The sequence below is a fragment of the Oryza brachyantha genome, chromosome 3 (assembly GCF_000231095.2).
Source record: "Oryza brachyantha chromosome 3, ObraRS2, whole genome shotgun sequence".
Taxonomy (NCBI): domain Eukaryota; kingdom Viridiplantae; phylum Streptophyta; class Magnoliopsida; order Poales; family Poaceae; genus Oryza; species Oryza brachyantha.
In genome coordinates, this window is record NC_023165.2 from 14,884,520 (window position 1) to 14,910,287 (window position 25,768).

General features: G+C 44.2%; 1 protein-coding gene across 1 annotated transcript; it reads right to left on the reverse strand.

Annotated features, from left to right (window-relative positions):
* Positions 1 to 14,623: 14,623 nt before the first annotated feature.
* LOC102701901 (zinc finger protein ZAT4-like) lies at positions 14,624 to 16,574 on the reverse strand. The gene has a single exon (XM_015835097.1). It carries the CDS (start codon positions 16,360 to 16,362, stop codon positions 15,085 to 15,087), a length of 1,278 nt encoding a protein of 425 aa, XP_015690583.1. The 5' UTR covers positions 16,363 to 16,574; the 3' UTR covers positions 14,624 to 15,084.
* Positions 16,575 to 25,768: the final 9,194 nt, after the last annotated feature.

The window sequence follows — 25,768 nt, forward strand, 5'->3', positions numbered from 1 at the left end:
GCACTAAACATGTGAGTAGCAAGCAAAGAACTGAAGGGGCGAATGGTAGAGTTATCTGAAGGGGGCATATCAGGCAAGGAAAACGAAGAAATTAGATAAGTGTTGCGTATAGCTTCTGAAGCTGATGTTTTGCGTAATTGCCAAAGCAAACCCATTTCTTTCCACCTGGTTCATCATATGTAACTAGCATGTTTTTGTCAAAAATGAACTCCAAATATTCTGCCATATGATTGACATAACTAGCATCTTTTTGTCAAAAAGAAGCACAAAATATTCTGCCATATGATTGACACAATATCAACATTGGACTAAGTTTTGCAACAAATTTGATAAAATTTGCCCACATTTGATAGAATTGTTGACAAAATTTTAATATCATATTAACAACTTCTTTTCATGATCAGTGGAAATCATATAGGATGAGTAAAATGTGTTAAAACATTATCAAAATTTTGTCGATATTATGTCAAAATGTAACAAAATTCTATCAAAATTGTGGCAAAAATGTCAAATTTTGTTGATATTATGTTAACCACATATGCCAATCAAAATTACCAGCCTCATGTACAAAATAAGCTTAAAAACATATTTGATAAGGAAAATTAGGGGCAAATAGGCAACATCAAGGGTATAGAGGTATTTTCGTAAAATATTTAATACCGTCAACTTATCTATCTAAAGTAGGGACAAATATTTGTTTCTTAAAAAAACAAGACCAAAAACAAAAACACTAAAAAACAGAAAGAAAAAAAAAACACTGAACATTGTCCCCTAAAACCGATTGTTTTACATTTGGCACTGAATTTTCACTTTCATTCTTCCTCTGCATGTTATAATGCTGCTATATACACCGACACCATTTGCTTAGTTTATAGAAGAGATTGAACAAGAACAACCAAACAAGGTTATGGTAATCTACGACAATACTAATGCGTGTGATGGTGTCTCGATCTTTCAATGAGAATGAGCGACGTCGTACAATCCGACTACAACTATTTAGGGATATTGCGTCTTAGCAATCGCTACACCAGCCCCAGAGGCAGTCATGAATCTCGACTGATGCACGATTAGCCCAAACATGAAGGTATTTCTTCCTCCAAGCAATCGAGAACTAGCCAGAACAAGATGGACAAAAAACTGAATTTGCGAATTAAAATTGATGGATTGAATCAACAAAAGTTGAACAAGTGGGGTTCAGAAACAAGCAAGCCAGCGATCTAACCGATCACAGGATTAACTCAACAAAGTAGCGACACTATACTTTACTTTGATCTAAACAAAAACCCGATTATTCTTGGTGCCGGTTAAAGCTCTAAGAAGAGGGGGAGGACGACCACAAGGGGTCTGGGTTCGTTCTATAACCCTAGGATGGGTCCCTAATGGACCCAACTTGATATACGACCCATTTGGCCTAAAGAAGGTGACGCAACACCATGGATAGAAAAAGACTCGGTAGTAAAACGTAGACTGTGGCCACTCTAGAACTGATATGGATATGAGGCTGGATCCATTTGAAAGTAGACTTGTCAAGCTCTCCATGAAGTACTTGCACGCCCAAATCGGAGTACGCATGTAGTTGTGGTGGGCGTCGGAAGTTGGCACCGTGTTGCAGTCCAAATCCATCCCGCGCGAATCCTCTCCCTGTTATATCCTCTCCATTGTTCTTGATAAAACAAAAGTGCATATGTCTCCGGGGTATAAAGAAGAAGAACATGAATTTATGAATGAACACACCTGATAGTTGATTTGACGTGCACGAGCGCAAGTAATAGGACCATAAAGTTGTACTTGTGGAGGCGTAGATGTATCGTTGGTATTGATGTCCTCATCTCTCGCCGGTCTTTTCTATAGCTCTGCAGCACGAGAGGGGGCAGTAGAAGGTGTTGGCAGCGCTTTGTTGTTGTTGGAGGGTGCTAATGTCGATGTCGAAGCTGATGATCGTCTGGCTGGGGCAGCGCCACTCCGAGCCGTCCATGGAGTTCTAGTGTTCTACCTGCAGAAATGTTAGCCTGTATTCGCGCCCGTCGTCCCTGCACTTCCCTTTTAGCTTTACAGGCATAGTGAAATAACTGAGTCATGTTATTATACTCTTTGTAACTAAAAATATCATAAATTTCTCGGTCGAAGGCCCCCAAGAATTGAGCCATCGCAACCTCCTCGTCCTCTACTAACCCACAACGCGACATACCCATTTGCAACGCTTGGTAATATTCTTCCACACTAGTACCACCCTGTGTCAATTGTGTCAATTGCTGCAGCTTATTTAACATGTCACGTGCAAATATGAAGATACAAATCTAGCACACACAATTTGTTTGAAATCATCCCAAGTAAGTGGCAAAGAATTATGTGAGTACGACTGTATTCACTCCACCAAACAGAAGCAAAATCAGTAAATTCAGTAGTGGTAGACCTAACCATCTTATCCCTAGGAACATCATGGCAAGCAAACTTTTTATCTACTGCTAACTCCCATGAAAGATAAGCATCAGGGTCATACTTACTATCAAAAGCAGAAATAGTGAATTTAATCTTACCAAATGAATCATCATTATTCCGTACCTCATGGCGTGGCCAACAATGAGCCATACCATGGTCATCAATCTCACTACCATGGTAGGATGCTAGGACCATCTCATCAAGTCGCCTATCAATATCATCAAGAGTGGTGCTCACCCTGGCCATGGAAGCTTCCAAGGTTGTAAGCTTGGTGTTGGAATCAATTTGCGTGAGTTCAACATGACCAAGCTTTTTGTTCGTGATACAAACATCCTCCTCGATCCCTTGTGTGGTCCCTCACTAACCTGGAAAAATGCTGAATAATTCCTTTTGTGCGGGGTGAGTGGGGGTTGGAAAGCTCTTCACCGGACATGGTTAGAAACAAAAGAAGCATGCAAAACAACTACTATAGGACAAAACAGAAAAAAAAATCTACAAAACTATGTGGAGGTGGTTTTTTCAAGTCACTCACACTCAACTTGTTCCACAAGCTCTTACCAATTCTCACCACGCTAAGTAGGAGGTGACGGCAACCGTCGGACTTGGACGAACCTCTAGAGAAGGTGTATTGAGGCATTGGTCGGTTAACCCCTGTCAAGTATTAGTCGAACCGGTTGGGCTATGGGTGGGCTGTGTGAGGAGACAAAGGAAAAACTAGAAACCACATAGTTAAAAGCAAGTTGAATAATCTCTCAAAGTTGGTACAATGCTGGTCCTAGGCTAAAACGTACTAGAGACGTAAGCCTAGACACAAATGTACCACGAGATAACACTACGAACAAGTCATGCACAACTCTGATGTATGAAGTTCAGCTCATATATAACAAGTGATTTTCTCTTTTCTCTTTTTTCTTTCTTCATTTTTTTGGTTCGGCTTTTCTCTTTTTTTTTTATATATTTTTAGCACCTTTCTGCCTTTTCTATTTTTATAATGTTTGTTGGATTTTTTTTACCAGAACTACCAAGGACCAAAATGCAAAGGTACGAGGACTCAAATGTAAATATCAAAAATTACAGGGACCTAATGTAAAAATGTCATCAAAAAATTTGACCTATACAAAAATGTAATTCTCGCGACATGAATACATCGTTTTTGCAAACAGATCTCGATTTTGACAACAAATAAAAACTTTACCAAAGCTACGTGGGAAGTCACGGTAGAGATCTAAACCGAGAAAAGAGAGGCATGGAGTCGGGCTCGACTGAAGTGAATGTTAAAAGGGGAATCACGTGGGGTTGGCGACTTGAAGGAAACAGACTCGGTTGTAGATGAAAACAAACCAACAGATTGATCTTAATCTACAAAACTTTCTCCAAAAACTAATCTGTTATCCTCAAGCCAATCTAATCTGCTATCCCGTCCTTCTTTAGAAACACGGCACAAGCACACTCTAAACCCTAATACTCATGCAACTCCAAAACTAATCAATAAGAAAAACGGAACTCTCGCAATGACACAATTATGTTTTCGAAGATCCCAATAATAACAAAGACGCGACGGCGAAGGTGGTAAAAAAAACGTGCCGAGAAATTGAAACTCTAAACGCTAGACGCTAAAACCAGTAAATTAACACAACCAATGCAATCGAAAAATCAACAAGCCCTAACTAAGCAATACTAGTAAAAGGCTCAATGGTTTATAGGATCATAGAAAAACTAATCTACTAATATATATTTTTGGGCTTTTTCTAAACTATAGGTATTAGAAAGTTACGAAACAAAGAATCTCTCACTGAGCAACTTGAGCTCTGATACCACCTGATGCGCGTGAGGGTGTCCCGACCTTTCGATGAGAATGGTAAGTCAATTGGATGGAGCGACGTTGTGCGATTCAACTACATCTATTCAAGGATATTGCGCCTTAGCAATTGTTACACCAACTCCAGAGACGGCTGTGAATCTCGACGGATGCACGATTAGCCCAACCACGAGGGTATTTGTTCCTCCAAGCAATTGAGAACTAGCAAGAATAAGATAAACAAGCAACTGAACTTGTGAATTAAAAATGATGGATTGAATCAGCATAAGTTGAACAAGTAGGATTTAGTAACAAGCAATCCAACGATCTAACCGATCATAGGATTAACTCGGCAAAGTAGCGACACTATACTTTGATCTAAACAAAAACTCGATTATTCTTGGCGGCGGCTAAAACTATAAGAAGAGGGGGAGAATGACCACAGGGGGTCTAGGGTTGTTCTCTAACCCTAGGACGCATCCCTAATCGACCCAACTTGATACACAACACATTAGGTCCAAACAAGGTGACACGGCACCGTGGACAAAAAGACTCGGTAGTAAAACGTAGATTGCGGCCGCTCCAGAACTAATATAGACATGGGGCTAGATCCATTTGAAAATCGGAGTTCGCATGAAGTTATGACGACCGTTAGAAGTTGGCGCTGTGCTGCAGTTCGAATCCATCTCACGTGAATCCTCTCCTCGGTAGATCCTCCCCATTGTTCCTAAGTAAAACAAGACTGCATGTGTCTCCGGGGTATTGTCACACCCGGAGTTTAATCCTAAGTCTTAGTTCGTAAAAGAAATTTGTAAATAATAATTGGCTTAATTAACTCAGGAAAAATCCCTCTGAAACAAATTAATTTAATTAAATTGAGGTTCGCAAATCGATTAACAAGATTTAAACTTAAATTGAAGAAGTATAAAATTTTGCCAAACAAATTAATTTAAAACTCGACAAAAGTGGGGCTTTCCTTTTCCCTCCTTTTTCTTTCTTTTTCCCTTCCTTCCCAAATTGGGCCGAAGTCCAATTTTCCTCCTCCTTCTTTTTCCTTTTTCTTTTTCCTCCCATCCTCCCCCTCCTTCCCGCGCGCGCGTGCCCCGCCTGGGCCGACAGCTGCCTCGGCCCAGCTTGCCCGCTAGCCCGTACTCGCGCCCAGCACGCCGAAGTCCGCTACGCCTCCCCGCACCGGCCGCGCCCGAGTCCTCGCCGCCAAGCCGGACTCCGCTCGCCGCCCGCAACGGCCGCCGCCGAATCCGGCCGTCACCGACTCGGTCTCCTCCGCAACGGCCGTCCCACCCTAGCCGACGCCACCTCCCCTATAAATTCCCCTCTCCCGCGCTGCCTCGCCACCTTTCACCCGTCGCTCAAGCCGCTGCCGCACCCGATCTTCCTCGCCGTCGCTGCTTGAACTCGTCGCCGGCCATCACCCCGTATCCCGCCGTCTCGCCGACCTTCTGCCGGCTTCCGTCGCCGCCAGAGGACACCAAAGCACCCTCGCCGCCTCCTCGCCCTCTTCACGCCACGCTCGACGTCGTCGCAAGCACGCCGTCGCCGGCGCTCCGGTTGTCACCGCCTCCGTTCCACTCGTCATCACCCGTCCCTCCTCCTCGCCGACTTGTCGCCGCCGGTGAGCCCTCCCCTCTCCTCTCCCTCTTTTTCCACCGCCACCGCCAGGCCTCCTTCCACCCGTGTCGCCGTTGGGCGAAGCCGCCGCCTCCCCGCCGTCGCCACGCCTCCGCCGGTAATCGCCGTCGCCATGCGACTGCCGTGCCGGCGCCCACCATCACCTTCCGCTCCCGTGCGCCATCGCCGGTATCGTCGTCGGGCCTCCGCGGTCCGCCGCATTCGTCGCCGCCGGCCGTGGGCCGTCGTCGGTCGTCGCCCGCCGGTCGTCGCCGCGTCGTCACGCCGTCGCCGCAGCGCCGTGCGCCGCCGCTGTTGCCGCCCGCCGGTCACCGCCGTCGGCCGAGCGTTCCCTCCCCCGCTCCTCTGCTCTCTCTCTCTCTAATCGACGGGCCCCACCCGTCGGCCACCCCTCCTCCTTTTCCCCCCTCTCTCTCTGCCGTGCGGGCCCAGCCAGTCAGCCGCCCGCAGCCCTATTAATTACGCAATAATTGATTTAGGAGTTTTCTGTTTAGTTAAAAACCTAGAAAACTTCTAAAATTTGTATCTAATTCATCTAGTCTCCGTTTAGGCCCATTCAAATTTCATTAAATTCATAAAATTTTCAAGAATCCATTAAAAATACTTTCTTTTACTGTTTCAGTAGAGTTTGTGCCTGTTTTATTTATTTTTGTGCTTTGTCGCTTAGATTCGGACCCCACCGATGAACCGGTTTACTTTGAGATCGTTGCCGAAGTTCCCCAAGGACCAGAGCAAGGCAAGTGGCACTCATATTTGTTCATATTGAACCTATTATTGCAAATTCCCCGCTTTATTTATTCAAATATGCATTGTTTGAATTAAGTATTTACTGTATTTATTTTTCGGGTAATCCTTATTATTATGCCGTTGTTTATCCAACTTTATTTATGCTAGACCAGGGGTAACTTGACTAGAGTTAGGCCTAGGTTAATGTTTAACCATGCTTAGATCAAGTAGCTCATGAGATCATTTAATAATCATGATTAGCTCTGAATAGCTGTAATAATGATTCATTACCCGGTTCGGGTTAATGGCAACTAAAATATTGCTAATGGTGAGCTGTGGGTGCACGGTTTTGAGAGTCGCACCCCTGGCAATTAAGGACCGGTTCACAGGAAACCCTGGAAGTAATTTAGTGCTAACCACATGCCGAAATGGGTAAGGTGGGATTTGAGGCATGGCTTCGAACTATTTGACGTACCAAGGCAAGGGTAGGCGTGATGGAGTATGGACGGGCAATCATGGTGTAACGAAAGCCTCTGCTGCTTCCGGATCTACCAAGGCACAAGAGGGGACTGTCCGACTTGGTGTAAAGGAGAGGGTGAAACCTGAAGTGCGGTGCGATTAAATAGGGAGGGTTATGTGACGGGTCCTATGACGGTCTCCTTTCTGGTATGCCATGGTAGTATGTCGGCGCACATTCAAGTGCAGTGGAGTCGTGTCTTGTGGGTACAGTAGTACACCTCTGATCAGAGTATAATCTATTCGAATAGTCGTGCCCACGGTTACGGGCGAACTCCTAGCCTCAATGTGATTAGTTGAACCTTTAATGACCTGGGTAAACTGGCTTTCACTTGGGACTACTGCAACGTGGTGTAACGTTGAGTAGTGGCTGGGCCTGTCACAACGTGGTGTAACGTTGGACAGTGTTGTGGTATTTTACAACTGTTATTTACTTATTCTTTAATTTATTTAATTTCTTTTATTCAATTTAATCTCTGTTGTTTATTTAAATGCTGCTTTATCGCAACTAACCCTAGCATGTCCTTGATGATCGTTATGTATCATTTATTACCCTCTTTTCCGTGCTACTTGTTGAGTATGGTGGTTTATACTCAACCTTGCCCAATTTCCCCGTCCAGAGTTAGAAGTGGAATCCGATGGAGGTAACTCTCAGGAGTGAGCTGGTCTGCCGTCGAAGCTTTGCCTATGGACTAGAGCTGTACCCGCTGGAGCTAGTTTACCCTTTCTTTCCGCTGCATTTTTGTTAGAATAAGTGTTATTTTCAGTTGTTTCTAAGAACGATGGTTATGTAATCAACAGTCTTTTTGTGTATCCTGACTGGTCCTGGACAGGGATTTTAATACACAATTAAGTTCAGAAATTCGTGTGAGGAATTTCTGGGCGTGACAGGTATAAAGAAGAAGCACATGAATTTAGGAATGAACGCACTTGATAGTTGAATTGACGTGCACAAGCGCGGATAATAGGATCTTAAGTTGCACTTGTGGACACGTGGATGTATAGTTGGTATTGATGTCCTCATCAAATACCCTATGCATCCCAAGTTTCCGGTGATAGTGTGCTAAAATAATTGGTACTACATGTGCCAGAGATGGGACTATGACGGCGAGTAAGGCACAGAACAAGTCCATAAAGCTCGAGGCCTTTCGTAGGAGTATGATGATCCAAGTTTAGCTGCGTTTCATACTAAGGCCCTGTTTGATTTAGCTTAGAATTATTATAATCTGGCTTACTAGAAATAAGTTGAAACAAACAGATAGACTATTGTAGCTGATTATTATAATCTAGAGCCTAAATTAATATAATCTGATAAGCTCATCCAAATATACTTTTTTCAGATTATTGGGTAGCTTTAGACCCACTACCCTAGTATACTTTAAAACAAGGGGCAATTGCATAACTGGCCCTACTTTGAAGTCCAATTGCGGATTTAGCCCTGGTTTTTTCAGTTTGCAGATTTAGCCCCGCTTTTCAAAATTGAAGCTCCAATTTGGCCCTACTGTTAAATAATCGTGAGTAGTCTAAATAAAAAAAGAGAAAAAAAGCAAAAACACGTGAAAGGACAACAATACCCCTGGCTACTCTAACTCAATCTAGACTCCTCCTCCCTCCTGTTGCACGAACTGAGCTAGGGTTTTGGAGGACTTGTGGCGGTGAGGAGATGGGCCGGCGGTGAGCACGCCGGCGAGCGACGCAGCAAGGGCGCGCGGCACGGGGCCAGGCCGAGCGCGGAGGCAGGGTGGCTAGGCGGCGGGCGCGCGGCGGCTGCGAGCGCGTGGCTACGGGCGTGCGGCAGCGGCTGCGAGGCGGCAGCGCGGCGGCCAGGGGGCGGCCAGGCAGTTGCGCGGCGGCCAGCGAACAGCACGTGAGGGGTGCGGCAGCGCCTGATTTTCTACGGGGGGTGTCCATTTTCTTCGTTTTGACCTCAACATTGAGCAACCATGGAAAGGTTTACCCTTGATCTATCTCTTTCCATGTTTAGAACATGTTGATTGTGGCTATGCAAGATGATTAGAAGCTTCTATGTGTCTATTTAGATGATTGGAAGTTTGTCATCATATGATTTGCCCATATGTCATCATGAACATGTTGATTGTGCCTATTTTCATGTTTGGAAGTCTCTTTGTGCAGATTGTTTTGCTTATTACATAGAAGAAATATTCATCTATTTGCTTATTAGTGATCATCTGGCTATAATTTGCTTATTAGTGTTCATCTTGCTATAATTTGCTTTTTAGTGATCATCTTGCTATAATTTGTAGGTCCAATCAAAGTAATATAACAATTGATATTAGAGTAAGGGAACATTTCAGTTTACCAGATGGGGGACTAAAGACTTATTCCAGAAGTAGGTATTTGGTAACAATGGTTGACAGTAAAAAATTCACTTTTTTGCAATTAGTTGATTTCATAGGATCTGAAATTGTGTGGGGTTCTAAGCAATATATTTCTTTATGGTATGCTGTTAAGGGTGGTGAAATTGAGATAAGAAGTGATGAGAAATTAAAAGAGTTGTTTGCCATGAACTACACTCTTGGTGTAGTGCATATGGAAGCCCAAATTGATAGTTTTTCAGGCCCATTGCAATGTTCACCCATCAAAAGAAGGATCCATCCTCATGTCAAAAACATGGTACAACAAGGAAGTTGTATCATTCCTCGTATTTCTTTGCATCCTACTTCTGATGGAACACAAACCACAGAAGAAATGGCAGCCCCACAACCCACAGAAGAAATGACAGCCCCACAAAAATCAAAGCCAACCAAAAAGCCCAAGAAGAAAGGAGTTGTTGATGAGGAAAACACTTCTGACACAGAGTCACTGTTGGCATTAAGTGATAGCAGCTATGACACTGATTTGGCATCATCTTCTGACTCGGATTGTGATGAGCTTGACTGTTCTGACTCTGATGCAAGCTATGCACCAGACAATATTGATGATGAGAGTGATGTTTATGAGATTGCTGATTTTTCATATGATGTTGATGATCAATGTATTGATGTAAATGTGATGTTCCCAGATGTGGATCAGTGCAAATCAACAGTAACCCACCATGCAATCTTGGGTGGTTATCTCATTAGAACTGTAAGGGAAAACCAAAACCAGTTTAGGGCACATTGTAGGCTGAGAAAGGAGACAAACTGCAAGTGGACTTTTTATGCATCAACTAGCAAGAAATATGTTGGTTGCAAGGTATGTGCCATGAACTGAATTAATTTGTTTTTTTCATGCTTTTACCCACAAGCATAGTTCGTACATCTTACTAATTTGTTGCAGGTGAAGATGAATGGGCCATTGCACACTTGTAGTTCTGAAAATAAGCGTGGTGACACAATGGCGTCGCAGAGTTGGATTGCTGATAGGGTCGTGAACATGTTGAAGGATAAACCCACAATGACACCAAAGGAGTTGCAAGATAAGATCAAGACAACCTACAAGATGGATGTCCCATATCACAGGGTTTACAGGGGCAAGGAGAAGGCTATGGACATGTTGTATGGCAAATGGGATGATAGTTATGAGCTACTTCCATCTTATAAAGCTGCTCTTCTTGCCACTCTTCCTGGAAGCATTGTCGAGTTGGACACGGAAGAGGACAATGGGAGTGTGTACTTTAGAAGATTTTTTGTTGCTCTAAGGCCATGCATTGATGGGTTCTTACAAGAGTGCCGTCCCTACATTGTTATGGACTCAACCCACTTGACAGGAAGGTCTAGAGGTCAGTTGGCAGTTGCTGTAGCTATTGATGGCCAGAATAGCTATTTCTAGTGGCATATGGGGTGATTGAGACGGAGTCGACTGATAGTTGGACATGGTTTGTTCTTAACCTGAAGAAAGCCATTGGTACTCCTCCAGGATTTGTCATCAGCACCGATGCAGGTTGGTTACTATTTGTGTTTTCTCTCTTGCATATTTTGTTATTATGTAATAAAGTACTAATATCCTGTTCACCTTTGTGCACTATACAGGCAAAGGAATTGAGGCCGCAGTGGATCTTGTGTATCCAGGTGTGGAGCATCGGGAATGTATGAGGCATCTTTGGAAGAACATGAAGAAGAAATTCCATGGTTCTTTGTTTTCTCAACACATGTGGGCTGCTGCTAAGACCTACACTGACCAGGGTCGAGAGTACCACTTGGGTAAGACAAAGGAGAAGTGCCAAGCTGTCATAGATTGGTTGGATGAGTACAATCCATACACATGGAGTAGAAGTAAATTTTCAGAACATTGCAAGGTAGACCACATCAATAACAATCTTTCTGAGTCTTTCAATAGTTGGGTGTCAAAAACCAAAGACTTGTAGATTGTGGAGATGCATGAGAGGATAAGAAAGATGATTGTAACCAAATTTGATGCAAGAGGTAACATTGCTAGAAAGATGGAGGGCAGAATAATCCCAGACATTACCAAAGCTCTTAGTGCTATCAGCAAGGATATTAAGGACCATGAGGTCCTAAGATGTGGAGATGGCACAGCTAAGGTCACTGTGTCCACTGTTACACATGCAGTCAACTTGGAAGATAGGACTTGCAGCTGCAGAGCTTGGCAAGTAAGTGGAAAGCCATGCACACATGCTCTAGCTTTGATTTCGAAGCTAAGTAGAGAGGTGCATATGGATGACTTTGTGGATGAATGCTTTTCCATTGAGAGGTTGCGAAAAGCATATTCTGGTATCTTCAAGTCTATGACATCAAATCATATGTGGCCAAAGGTTGATCTAGGCTACAAAACCAGCAAGCCTAAATTGAGGAGAAAACCAGGAAGACCTAGGGTCTCTAGGATGAAGGGTTCTGAGGAGGGAGGAAAAAAGAAAAAGAAACGATGCACAGAGTGTCATGAGCTGGGACATACGGCAAAGTATTGCCAAGGAGGCCTCACAGCTAGACAAAAGAGAAGAGTTTCAACTATAGAGAATGCATTAGGAGAGGGTAGCAATGACCCTAGCGTTGCACACACATCAAAGTAATAGATTTCATTTGATTTCTTTTGTTCTTTTCAATTAATTTGTACCCTAACTCTAAATTCATTTCATATGCAGTGCAAGTGCAAGTGCAAGTGGGAGTGCGGGTGGAAGTGGAAGTGCAAGTGCAAGAGGAAGAGGTGGAGGGAGAGGAAGGGGTAGGGGAAGGGGAAGAGGAAGAGGGAGAGGAATGGGGGCATGGTTTGGAGCTTGATGCTCATGTAATTGTTGCCCCATTATCTACTTTTGTTGGAAATGCTTATTGCTTTTGTTGGACATGTAAGACCTATATATATGTGCTCATGAACTCTATGTGTGCTGATTTGGGTCTTGTTGGACATTTACTAGCTATATATTTGTGTGATTGTGGACTTGTTATGTGTTGATTTGTGTGGTTGTGGACCTGTGTGTTGATTTGTAGGCTGTTGGACATGATTATGTGCTTTTTTTACATGAACATCCTTGTATATTTTCTTCATTGTTTGCAATGTTGAAATTTTTAGGCAATATGCTGTCAAAATTTTGTAAAAAACAAACAAAACAATGTCAATTTTGTTCGCCACAATTTTTTTAATTTTGTTCAAATTTTAATCGAATGTATTTTAAATCTTAGTTAAATTTATGAAACTTCAGTCAAATAACAATCAAAATCGACTCAAATCTTACAAATATTTCTTAAAGTACACACATGTGTAAATACAGGGCCAAATATGCAAATAGTACTAAGAAAACAGGGCCAAATGTGCAAAGGCAAAGACGTCTACTTTTTCTTCACTTAACACCGTTAGCATGCCTTAACGTAGTAGGGCCAAACGAGAGCTTCGATTTTGAAAAGCGGGACTAAATTTACAAACTGAAAAAACTAGGGCTAAATCTGCAATTGGACTTCAAAGTAGTGCCCGTTATGCAATTGCCCCTTAAAACAATTATCCATATTTATCATCCGTTTCTACTTTAACTTATAATAATCCAGCTTACAGTAATCTGACTCAATAATCCAAATTACAATAATCCCTAGTTGAAACAAACATGGCCTAATCAACAATTCCAATCATTACACTATAAAAAAAAGCCATCCCGTTGGTGCATTAGACTTCACACTACTCTCTTAATGACTTTACTCACAAAGGAAAACCAAGAAAGGAAAAAATTTCAAGCTTATTATGCACATATAAATTAGCCAAAAATAAGTAAGAGAAATCAAGTCAATAAGTTGAGGTTGCCAGTTGGCATGGTCAAGACCTCCCAATTTAGGGTCCTCTCACGTTAAGAGGTTTCTCTTGGTTGGCCAATAAAACTTCAGCTACACTATACACAGGATGAGTCCATGTGTCACAATGGCAAGTGAGTTGTTTCCTGGACACACATTTGATGTAGATCTGGATTTGCACAAAAATAGACTGTCCATGATGAACTGGAGTTATACTTTTTTTTGGGGCCCTCCAGGCAAGATGTGGACAGATGTTCGTTTGGTGAGCACAGATTTGTTGATCCGCAAATAGAAGTCTTACTGCTCACCTCTCAGTTGTCGTTTACACTTGTCTTCGTTTTAACACTTCTCTGAAGTTGGACTATGATATTTTATCAGTTGTCAAGATGCAAAATTAAGTCTTGTGGTAATTACTTCTATCCATGGATGTGATGGGTTATGTGTTTTTAAACCTCAAAGTTAACACTATTTAAGGGATTTAATTATCACTACTATTGATCAGCTATCTAATTGTGTTAACCCAAAGTTAATTCTAATTCATATCTTTGACTAATTTTGACAACGCAGGATGTACTGCATCACAGGTGGTGTCCATTGTAACTAGGGGAAGGACTGACTCTGCACTTTTAATCTGAGCTGCCAAAGGCCCTGTTTGGAAGAGGGGACTTCCATATATGATTTTTGCAATTTCCACAACAAAGTTTCCTACATCTTAAAGTTTCCGATAACTTATAGTAATTAATTTTAATATGGTTTCCTACATTTTAATTTTAACTTATAGTAATTAAAATTTCCTACATCAACTTTGGAAATATGATTTGTGCGGAAATTAATATCTAAACTCTAGGGATTAATAGAAGCAATCACATAGGGGGTGATTGTTGCATATTTGTAAACTTAAAATAGTTTGGGAATAAAACTTTTATATACATGTTGTTAGCGATCTCAGAGCAGAGACTGAAAAATAGGCTACGATGAACCTCAAAATTAACTCTAAATTTAAAATTAAAAATTTAAATTTTGCCTTATAAGCATAAACGATGCTCGGCAGAGCATGATTTAGTACTAGTTTCTGGCTTTAGGTTGTGAGATAAACTACTATGTTGCTGCAGGCTTGTAAAGCAAAGCATAGTATGGTCAGTGAGAATGACCTGTCCTGTGTTCCATCCAATACATGCCATTGCCACCACACTGACGCGCATATATAAGCTAACACTATAAGCAGGTCAATTGCTTCATGTACTTACTAAATTTTTCTTTATTGCCAATCTCTGCCTGAAGATCTTCTTGTTCGTTGGTTACTTGTTTCTCTGTAGTAATTTGCATGCAGCCATAGTGTCATTATTCCTGCACTAAGTTATCAGTATTATCATACCGGCTCTAAACAGCTATTGCCAGTGGCTCATCTGCATCAGACTTTAAAGCAGCATGTTGCTTAGCATAGTTCCAAAGTTGATGCAGAATAGCGAAGAAACAAAATGAGGACAGTGAACTGAAATCTAATCTTGAAGCATCTCATTGTGCCCTCTCTTGCTCTCAATTGAGATCATGATATGCTTATTTTGCTCCCAATGAGGAGCAAAGAGAGAACAGAGCTAACAAATACACTAACTTGAAAAAAGAAATGGCTGAAAAATCCGCACGAATGAACTGAAGACCTATCGATAATTATTTATTCCCTTATGATCACCTAACCTGAAACTCCAAAGAATGAATTTAATCTGTACGTACCATGCTCTCCCAAAAAAAAAATGTCAAAAATTTGGAGCAACCAAACCGGCTTCAGCCATCATCTCCTCCCGGAGCTGGCAGATTGAGATCAAGAAACCTCTCCGCGAGCAATGGTTGCTCTGGCCTGAGAATGCCGCCGTCGGCGTGGCCGCGCTCGCAGAGCTCGCCGGCGATGGAGTGCGACCGCTTGTGCCCGCCGAGAGCCTGCCCGGAGCCAAACTCCTTGGAGCATACCGGACACACGAATTTGATTGGTTTCTTCGTTGTCTTCGCGAAGAAGACGCCGGCTCCGGCATCGGCCTCCGGCGAGACCGACGTGGAGGTGGTGCTCAACGACATGTTCGTCTCTATGCTCGGCTCCGGCTGATCGGCCACGACCATGGCGGCTTTGTGATCGGACGGCACGACTCGGAGAAGGCTGCAATTACTGTTTATTCGTTTGTGGCTAGCACGGTGGCCGCCGAGGGCTTGGTAGGACTGAAAAACCCGGCCGCAACCATGGCATTCGTACCGGCCTCGCTTCTCGCCGCTGAGTCTCCGGCTAGCCACGGACTTCTTCTTGCCGTTGCCGTTGCTGTTCATCTTAATATCCGTGTGCTGAGACGAAAGAGACAGTTCTAAATCGTCGTCGTCGGAGATGATGTCGTCGTCGTACTTGTTGTACTTGTGAGGTAAGTACTCGTCTTCGTCTTTAGCTCTTCTCGAGCTCCCGCCGTCGTCGCGCGACAGCTTCAGGAGGCACTGAGCGACGAAGAGCTGCTCGTTATCGTCAAACCTGTCGCGCGCGGGCGCCGGCACGCGCATCGACCGCGGCCGCCGCCTCGGGGCCGCCATCACCAGCGTCTCCCGGTCGCCGTCGTCGTCAGCATCGACGCCGGCATTTTCGGAGTCGTCGGCGTATACTCCGCCTGCCGGCGCATGGCCGCGCGCGCGGCCGAGCACCGTACGGCATGATGACGACGACAAGAGATCGCCGCGGTAACGGCATGGATCGCCACCGCCGTCCTCCTCGTCGTCGTCGTCGCCGCCGCCGTGTCCGCCGGAGCCCGAGAGCCGGCGCGTCTTCTTGGGGTTCTCCCTCAGCCCATAGCCTCCGCCGCCGCTGGCTCCGGCACCGGCATTGGCACACCGCGCACCGCTCTGCATCATCCACCGGCGCTCTATCCTCCCGTCGCCATCGTCGGCGTCGGCGCCCTCCATCTCCGTGAGCGAGTGGGAGCGCATGTGGCCGCCGAGCGAGCGGCCGCAGGCGAATCCCTTCCCGCAGACCTTGCAGCTGTGCCGTGTCGCACTCGCACTGCTACTAACCACAAGCACATCGCCGTCCATGGCGGATCAAGATTCAAAGAAACCAGTTACCACAACCAAACCACAAAGAACCGAGAAAGAATTCGATCGGATCAAGATGGACCAAAAAGCAAACGCTAGTGCATTCAAGAAGGGAAGCGGTCAAGCTAGCAAGCTGGAGGAATGGAAGCAAGGGAAGGGATCCATGGACCAGACAATGAGCTTGGTAGAGCTGTTGGTAGCAGTAGATGGGGAGGAGGAGGAGGAGGAGGGGAGGCGAAGGGTGGTGCGGTTGGGAAGGAGAAATCTATGCATGCAAGCAAGCAAAGTTAGCAAAACTGACAGGAGAGAGAAACCGAATCGGTGATCGACGAGAATTCCAACCGGGCCTTGGGCTTCCAAATGGAAGTTTTGTACCAATGGCCATGTGGCCCAAGGCCCGACGGCCCGGCCCATAGCACGACCATTTGGCCCGGGCCGAGCACGGTCCAGCACGACGGGGATCCGGTCCGTAACGGCCCAGCCCAACCGTTGAGTTGTGCCGGGCTCTGTCTTGGCACGTGGGCCGGCCCGACACGGTCCAGTAGATGCAAAAGAAAAACTAAAGGATCTAAAATAAACTTAAATTAGTTGTATAAGGTTTAGCCCACAATGAGAGAGATGTAAAATATACTTATTTTAGATAAAAAAAGGCACGACTTAGAGAAGAGGGAGGAAAAGAAGACTTATTCGTGCGGCCCAAAGAGGTAAGCGAGAATTGTAGACTTATTTACGCATCAGCCCATTGTGCTTCCGGGCCGGCCCGACACAACCCGAGACTTATTGGGTCATGCTTGGGCGGCCGGTGTAGCCCGTGGACCGGCACGGCATGGCCCGGTGTAGTTATTGGGCCATGCCGGCCCGATGGGAGTAGACACGAGCACGGCCGTGCTTGGGCCAGGCGGGCCTGATGGCCATCTATACCACAGTCTCATCCCTCTTAGATTTAGGAAGAGATGGGGGGAGGGGTTTGTTCTGGTAACAAAAGCAAGGTCCAACTATTTTGATGAGCTATATATCCGATTTATGACTGTGTTCTCCTTTTTTTTTAAAAAAAAGATAGAAGATTATCTTATTTTGTGGTGGTTATTATTTGAAATTAAACCTCTACTCTAGACAATTGTGATGATAAACATAAAAAACACGTCTAAAGGCCGTTGAATTATCTGGTCTAAAAGACCGTAAAGTGTTAATGCAATCAATTATAAATATATTAAGGTTTAGTCATATCAATGCCTCGATAATATTAATGTTTAATCTATGAAAGATGACATGCTGACTCACAATATAATAATTATTTAAAATCAATAAATTTAATGTTAAATATGTGATAAGTTGATATAAACACTAAAATATTAGTGTGTGTATATATATAGGAAGTGGATGTTTAGAATATATGTTCATATCCACATACGATCTTAGCCCTTTATATATCCTTAAGATATATGTACCATATTAGATGAAGAGTATATTCTATTACATATTTTCTTTTCGTATATACGTATGTATATGTATAAATGATGTGAGCAGGGGTGGCCCGATCTTTCGATGAGTTAGATAACCACAATTTGAGGAAAGAAGTTGTCGGCCCGACTACAACCGTACTAGACATTGGTGTGTTGCGCTTTAGCGACCGAAACACCTCTCCTATGACTGTTGATCTTGTCGGTGTAGATCAACCCTATTCCTAGAAGCAATCGAGAACAAGTAAGAACAAGATAAACACGTAACTGAATTTGCAAATTAAAAACAATGGATTGAATCAATATAATTTGAACAAGTAACAAGCAATTTGGTGATCTGCGATCACATGATTAACTCGGCAAAGTAGCGATGCTATGCTTTAATCTAAACAAAACCCAACTAACCCTGAAGGGGTAAATAACTATTTATAGTAGTAGGAGGATGTCCTAGGGGTCTCTAGGGTCGTGCTCCAATAGGTTGGGATGCACAACACTTATTCCCCTCTTGGGTCGGGTCCCAAACAAAGTTACAAGCCCAAAGGCTCATGATAGGTGACATAGCATCTTGTTTCTTCATCTATGGATGACTGGGATGGAAGTTGGTGATGTGGCTAGGTCCGTTGGAAACAGGACTCCGAGGGATTTGCATCAAGTACTCACGGGTCAAAAAAATGGAGGTTGTATGCATATTCCGCGGTCATTTGAATTCAGTAGTGTAGCAGGGGGCCGAATTGGATTCCAGCACTTTGAGGACTTGATCTTGATACCATCTTATTTATCCATGTTGTGTGCAACGGTTATATCCATAGTAGCCTTGGTCATATTATCCTCCCCTTCTTCACGGAAAACGGTCATCGATTTTTCCATATGATGTTCATCGCCTGGTCTATTTAAAACAACCTGTTTCATCCAATCAAAACAAGAAAAACTCGAAATAATGTGATTAGAAATAACATGTCTCTCTAGGTTCTAAGTTTTATCCACATCTACAGGAGGTTCTAAATCTACACATATATAAACCTATGCACCAAATATACATCTCTATCATTATTTCTATCAAAGATATGAAAAATAGCATTAGTTGGATATGGCAAATCAGATTTAGCAAATAATTTCTCCTTCAAATTATCGAGCTTACAAAAATCATCAAACTGAACATAGCCTAAAGTATTTATAGAAGATAGCAATTCATGTTCCTCTACTTCATTAGTGTTCTCCTTTTTCCTTCATAAGCGACGGACATAGCGTCTATCATATTGTTCTCCTCCTTTTGGTGAATGCTCGGAGCTCCCTGCGAAATGTTAGTGACAGGAGGCACAAGCATAGCTTCTTGCTCTATTGGGTTCTCCAAAAGTTTTCTCTCAACATTGCAAGCAAGCATAAACAAATGGCTTATGTGATTATATGTTACATTAGCAAGCCCAGCCTGAATATTGAAATTAAGTCATTTCAAAAATCTAGTCATTGTGTTCTCATGATAGTACTCCTGAAAGTGATGCAAATTTTAAACTCATGAAAGTACTCCTGCACGGTTTGGTCGCCTTGTTTTAGATTTTTCAAATTTTTGAAGTAGAGTACATTTATAGTATGAAAACACAATTTTTTTCCTCATCATTGTTTTACGCTCATCCCAAGTTTCAAGCTTATTGCCCACAGTATACCACCAAAAAGATGCAGAGCCTGTACATTTGTTACTAGCAGCCTTAATCATTTGAGTATTAGAGAAATCATGCTCGTCAAAGTGTTTATCTACTGCTAGCTCTCAATCAATATGAGCAATAGAATCATACTTTTCATCAAAAGTTGGCAAAATAGACTCTATTCTTGCAAGATTATAGTCATTTACCTTATATGCATCATGTTAATCACTTGTCATGTGTTGTCGTGAGTGAAAAGGTTTATGTTGAGCACGAGCACCTCCATTCTCCTTGCGTGACCCTGCCATGGTTAGTAGCAAACAAGAAACATGCACACAAAATATATGTTCCTATCAACTACTACGTTGTGGAGGCTAAAAAGTCACGCACTCAAGCTTTTTACCAAACTGTTACAACTTCTCACCAATGCAAGTTGGATGGCGTCCACACTGACTCAACCTAGCACCCAATGGAGGTTGGATGTATCGATTCCTTAACACAAACGCTCACAATCTGTACAGCTACAATCAAATTTGTGAAACTATGGGTAGGCTTAAATATGTAGCAAGGATGGCAAATGCTCAAATCAGAGAACGCAAAGTTGAATAATCATTCAGTGTCAAGTATCGTGCTGGTCTTAGGCTAGAACAAACTAGCAACACGAGCCTAGACACAAACGATACCACAGGATAACACAACACAACTCAAGCATGATTTATAAAGCAAACTCAAAGATACAATCTGTTTTTCTTTCTTTCTCCTTTTTTGATATTTTTTGATTTCTTAGAAACAACTGAAAATAACACTTATTCTAACGAAAATGCAGCGGAAAGAAAGGTAGACTAGCTCCAGCGGGTACGGCTCCAGTCCACAGGCAAAGTTTCAACGGCAGACCAGCTCACTCCTGAGAGTCCTCTCCACCAGACTCAACTTCTAACTCTGAAGGGGGAAAAGGGGCAAGGCTGAGTACAAACCACCGTACTCAACAAGTAACACGGAAAAGAGCAATAAATGATGCGTAGGGATCATCAAGGACATGCTAGGGTTAGTTGCAATAAAGCAGCAGTTAAACAAATAACAGAGATTAAAACGATTAAAGGTAATTGAATACATTAAAGGATAAGTAAATAATAAGAGTAAAATACCACAACACTGTCCAACGTTACACCACGTTGCGACAGGCCCAACCCCTACTCAACGTTACACCACGTTGCAGTAGTCCCAAGTGAAAACCAGTTTACTCAAGTTATTAAAGGTTCACTAATCACAGTGAAGCTGAGAGTTCACCCTTAACCGTGGGCACGGCTATTCGAATAGATTATACTCTGATCAGAGGTGTACTACTGTACCCACAAGACACGACTCCACTACACTTGAACGTGCGCTGGCATACCACCATGGTATGTCACATAACCCTCCCTATTTAATCGGACCGCACTTCAGGTTTCACCCCCTCCTTTACACCAAGTCGGGCAGTCACCTCTTGTGCCTTGGTAGATCCGGAAGTAGCAGAGGCTTTCCTTACACCACGATTGCCCGTCCATACTCCATCACGCCTACCCTTGCCTTGGTACGTCAAATAGTTCGAAGCCATGCTTCAAATCCCACCTTACCAATTTCGGCATGTGGTTAGCACTTAATGACTTCCAGGGTTTCCCGTGAACCGATCATTAATTGCCATGGGTACGACTCTCAAAACCATGCGCCCACAGCCCACCATTATTAATATTTTAGTTGACATTAACCCGAACCGGGTAATGAATCAATATTACAGCCATTCAGAACTAAGCATGATTAAATGTGATCCCATGAGCTACTTGTTCTAAGCACGGCTAAGCATTAACCTAGGCCTAACTCTAATCAAGTTACCCCTGGTCTAGCATGGATAAAGTTGGATAAACAACGGCATAATAATAAGGTTTACCCGAAAAATAAATACAGTAAATACTTTGATTAAAACAATGCATGTTTGAATAAACAAAGTAGGGAATTTGCAAGAATGGGTTCAATATGATCAAAGATGAGTGCCACTTGCCTTGCTCTGGCCCCTGGGGAACTTCGACAACGATCTCGAAGTAAACTGGCTCTTCGGCGGGGTCCGAATCTAAGCAACAAAGCACAAAAATAAACAAAACAGGCACAAACTCTACTGAAACAGTAAAAGAAAGTATTTTTAATGGATTCTTGACAATTTTATGAATTTAATGAAATTTGAGTGGACCTAAACGGAGACTAGATGAATTGCTTATGAATTTTAGAAGTTTTCTGGGTTTTTAACTAAACAGAAAAGTCCTAAATCAATTATTGCGCAATTAATGGGGCTGCTAACGTCAGCGAGGAGAGAGGAGGCGGCGCTGACAGGTGGGGTCCGGGAAGGAGAGAGAGGAGGGAAAGGGCGGTCGACGGCTGACGAGTGGGACCCAGTCGTCAGTGGCCGAGAGCAGAGGAGGAGGGGAGGCGGCCCCGGCCGAGAGGGGAAGGCGACGCTGGCGGCGAGCGAGCGGCGGTGGCGGGCGGAGACGGCGCGGCTCGGCGACGGCCACGACGCGACGAGCGCGGCGGCGATGGCGCGACCGGCGACGACGACGGAGATGGCGGCTGCACCAAGAGGAGGGCAACGGAGGACGGTGCCAGCACGGGGAGGAGGCGGCGACAACGTGCCGGCACGGCGGCGCTCTGGCGGCGGCGGGGCCACCACGACGACGGCGAGGCGACGAAGACGGTGGGCGGAGGGGCGATGGCGACGCCCAAGGTGCGGACGCGCGCGGCGGCGATGGCAGCAAGTCGACGACCTGCGGAGAGGAGAAGAGGAGAGGGGAGTGGCGACAGCTCACCGACGACCGAGGCGGCGGCGGCAAGTCGACGAGGGCGGGGAACGCCGGATGACGGCCAGCGGCAAGGACGGCGAGGCGTAGACGGCGAGATCGATCGGCGGCGACGGAGCTCGCGCGTGGCGACGACGACGAGCGATGGAGCGCGGGCGCGTACTGGTGCGGGTGGCGGCGGATTGACGAAGGCGTCGCGAAGGTGACAACGACGGCGACGGGCGGTGATGACGACGAGCGCCGCACATGTCCGGCGACGGCGTGTGGCTCGGTGACGGTCGGCCGGGGAAGAAAAGAGATTGGGAGGAGGAAGGAGGCGCTCACTGGCGGCGGCGATGGTGCGGGTGAGTCGGCGAGGTCGAGGCGGAAGTGGTGACGCGGGTGGGCGCAGTCGATCGGCGATGGCGGTGGAGAAGTACAGCGCGGCGGCGGCGGGAGCTTCGAACGGAGAGGGAAAAGTGGGCGACGGCGCGGCGACGGTGGGGATTTATAGCGCGGGGAGGCCGGCTAGGGCGGAGGCGGTGGTTGGAGACCGAGCCGGGCGCGACGAGGACTCCGCGGCGGCGGTTGTGGCAGAGGACTTGGAGTCGGCGGCGGCGCGGCACGGGCTCGGACTCGGCCGTCACGGGCGCAGGCGCGGTCGCTGAGTGGCGCGAGGGAGGAGGGAGGTGGCGGCAGACTTCGCGGGCGCGGCGAGCGAGCTGGGCCGGCTGCCAGCGGCCCAGGCGGAGGGGAGGCGCACGCGGGCGAGGCCGGCTTGGCTGGGCCTGGAGGGAGGGGTGGGCCGGCTCGGCTGGGCCGGCCCGAGAAGGTGGAGAGGAAAAAGAAAAAGGAAAAAGAAAAGGAGAGAGGAGGAAAATTGGACTTCGGCCCAATTTGAGAAGGGAAAAAGAAAGGAAAAAGGAGGGAAAAAGGAAAGCCCCACTTTTGCCGAGATTTAAATTAATTTGTTTGGCCAAATTTTATACTTCTGCAATTTGAGTTTAAATCATGTTAATCGGTTTGCGAACCCCGATTTAATTAAATTAAGTTCTTTTAGAGGGATTTTTCCTGAGTTAATTAAGCCAATTGTTATTTACGGATTTCTTTTATGAACTTAGGGTTGGGACAAACTCCGGGTGTGACACGCTAAGACCATCAACACGACGTGACGATGCAACACAAAATTCAACAAAGCAAAAACTGGAAAGAACAACAGAGATGGCTAGGTAAAATCACTCTTCATTTTCTTTGTGGCTACTTTCTGGTTTATAGGTAGATAAAAAACTCACCGAGCAACGATTAGATGTACTTTCAGGCCCAAAGCTCATGAAACATGACTTCGGCCCAAGAAGCAAAGAAAAAACCCAAAGCCTAGAAAAAAGAGGAAAATGACCGTTCGAACTTTAAGTAAACTTTGAATGACTTTTATTCGTCGAAACTATAACCTGTTTTATCTGAAATCTCCACTATACAACCTGTTAATCGATTTCGACACAATGAAGACGATGAACATATTCACGGACTTTAGGTAGAATAAATTAAATACTTTTATTTTTACTTAAATAACTCTTGACTGAACAATAATACTTTCTTTAATTCCTTATTAAAGTTTGATTTAGGCTTAGAGAACAACTCACGATGTTACATGCACTCGATAAACTCAAGGCTTTGATTGGCACGATCTTTCAGTGAGTTGATGATAACTATGATTTGGGAGAAACATTGATGACCCAGCTATAACCATATAAGACGTTGTGTTGCATCTTAGCGATCAATATGCCTCTTCGTGGGTTGTTGATCTTATCGTTATAGATCAACCTTAACAAATCGAAGAAACAAGTAAGAACAAGATAAAAGTAATATGATATTGCAAGTAAGAATTGAATACAAATGATAAGAGAGGGATTCCGTAACAAGAAAACGGTGATATAACCGATTATATCTTTATGCATGTGAAGTATTAATGGCTAAACTTTAATCTAAATAGAATCCATAAAACATTGAAGGAGTAACTAGCTAATTATGGAGGTGGGAGTATGACAAGGGGTCCCTTGGGACGTGCTCCACCAGGTTGGGCCGCACTTCACATGGGCCAGGGTCCCATATGAATTTTGGTAGTCATGGTAACATAACATATTAGGTGGATTTACTCTATACACCTTAGTTTTTTTTTCCTTGTAGTCATATTTGACTCTATGTTTAGTTGTTTCTCATTTAATTATAGAGTCATGGCTTCATCTAATAGGTGTATCTATTCGATGCACCTAAGTTTTTAAATTTGTTTTTTAGATCCCTTCACAGCCTCTACAATATTGAAGAGAATGCACTCGGGAGAAGTCCAAGATGTTGTGTGAAGAAATCCTCAATAATCGAGAATCTACAAGGGAGATTTTTATGACTATGTAGGACTCCGGGGGCTACTGTGGGATACCCTCATATGTGGTATATCCGTGTACTGTATTGGGAAGTGGTTCCCAATTATAAAGAAAGATGTAAATATATATATTAGGGTGTAACTGACTAGTATATGACAAGGATTATTATTCTATATTTGGGTTTGCATTACCGGCCGGGTACGTAAGAGTCGATTTAGGCTTAATCATATTTGATTGGATTTCTATCTCTTGTAACACTTACCGTGGTATATAAGGTGAGGTAGGGGTCCCATAAGGACCACGGTCTAATAGATCATTGTTAAGTTTCTTTTAGGGTTTTAGACAATTAATCTACATATAAGGAGTAGGGTATTATCTCATCTTGAGAGCCCAAACTTGGTTAACCCATGTTCCTTGCACACCATCGTACTTTCGGTCTTATGTGCCACTCTATATGTTATTGACGACACAAAACATCAACGCATATGATCTCTTTACCTACCATATGATATTTAATTATGCTTGACTAGAACTACCATATGATATTTAATTATGCTTGACTAGAACTACCAGATCAGCCATATAATACTAGACATTACTTACTTGAGTCAAACCGTACATGGTATATTATCTCTATCTCTATATACCCCTTAGCAAATTTCAATATGTAAAAGGTATACGGATACCCCTTTAATCTATATTACCCATAGCGGGAGGTCAGGGTCAATCCAATTTATAAACCTTGTTTCGGGAGTTATGGCAACTATACTTGAAAAGATGTCAAATGACAAGGAGTTGAGATTTGGTGAGATTCAACATGCTGAGTGACGGTGGCTCAGGAACTCACAGCGAACAGCCTCCCATCCGTCTCCCTAGCTGATGCCCTTCCTACGGCCTCGTAGCACCAACCATCGGCTGAAACCCGAGCCCTGTTTCTGCCTTCAACCACCACCACTAATGCCGCCACCGCTGCTAGCTACTGCTACAGCCAATCACCATAGTCTGTTGCTTCTTGCGACTGTACTGCCTCGAGCCGCTAGTAGAGACGTGTCTCCCAAGTTTTGCTTAGGGGTCTTTGAACACGTTGTGTCTCTCAGCTTGTGTTAGCAGGAGGTCGCACTGGAGTT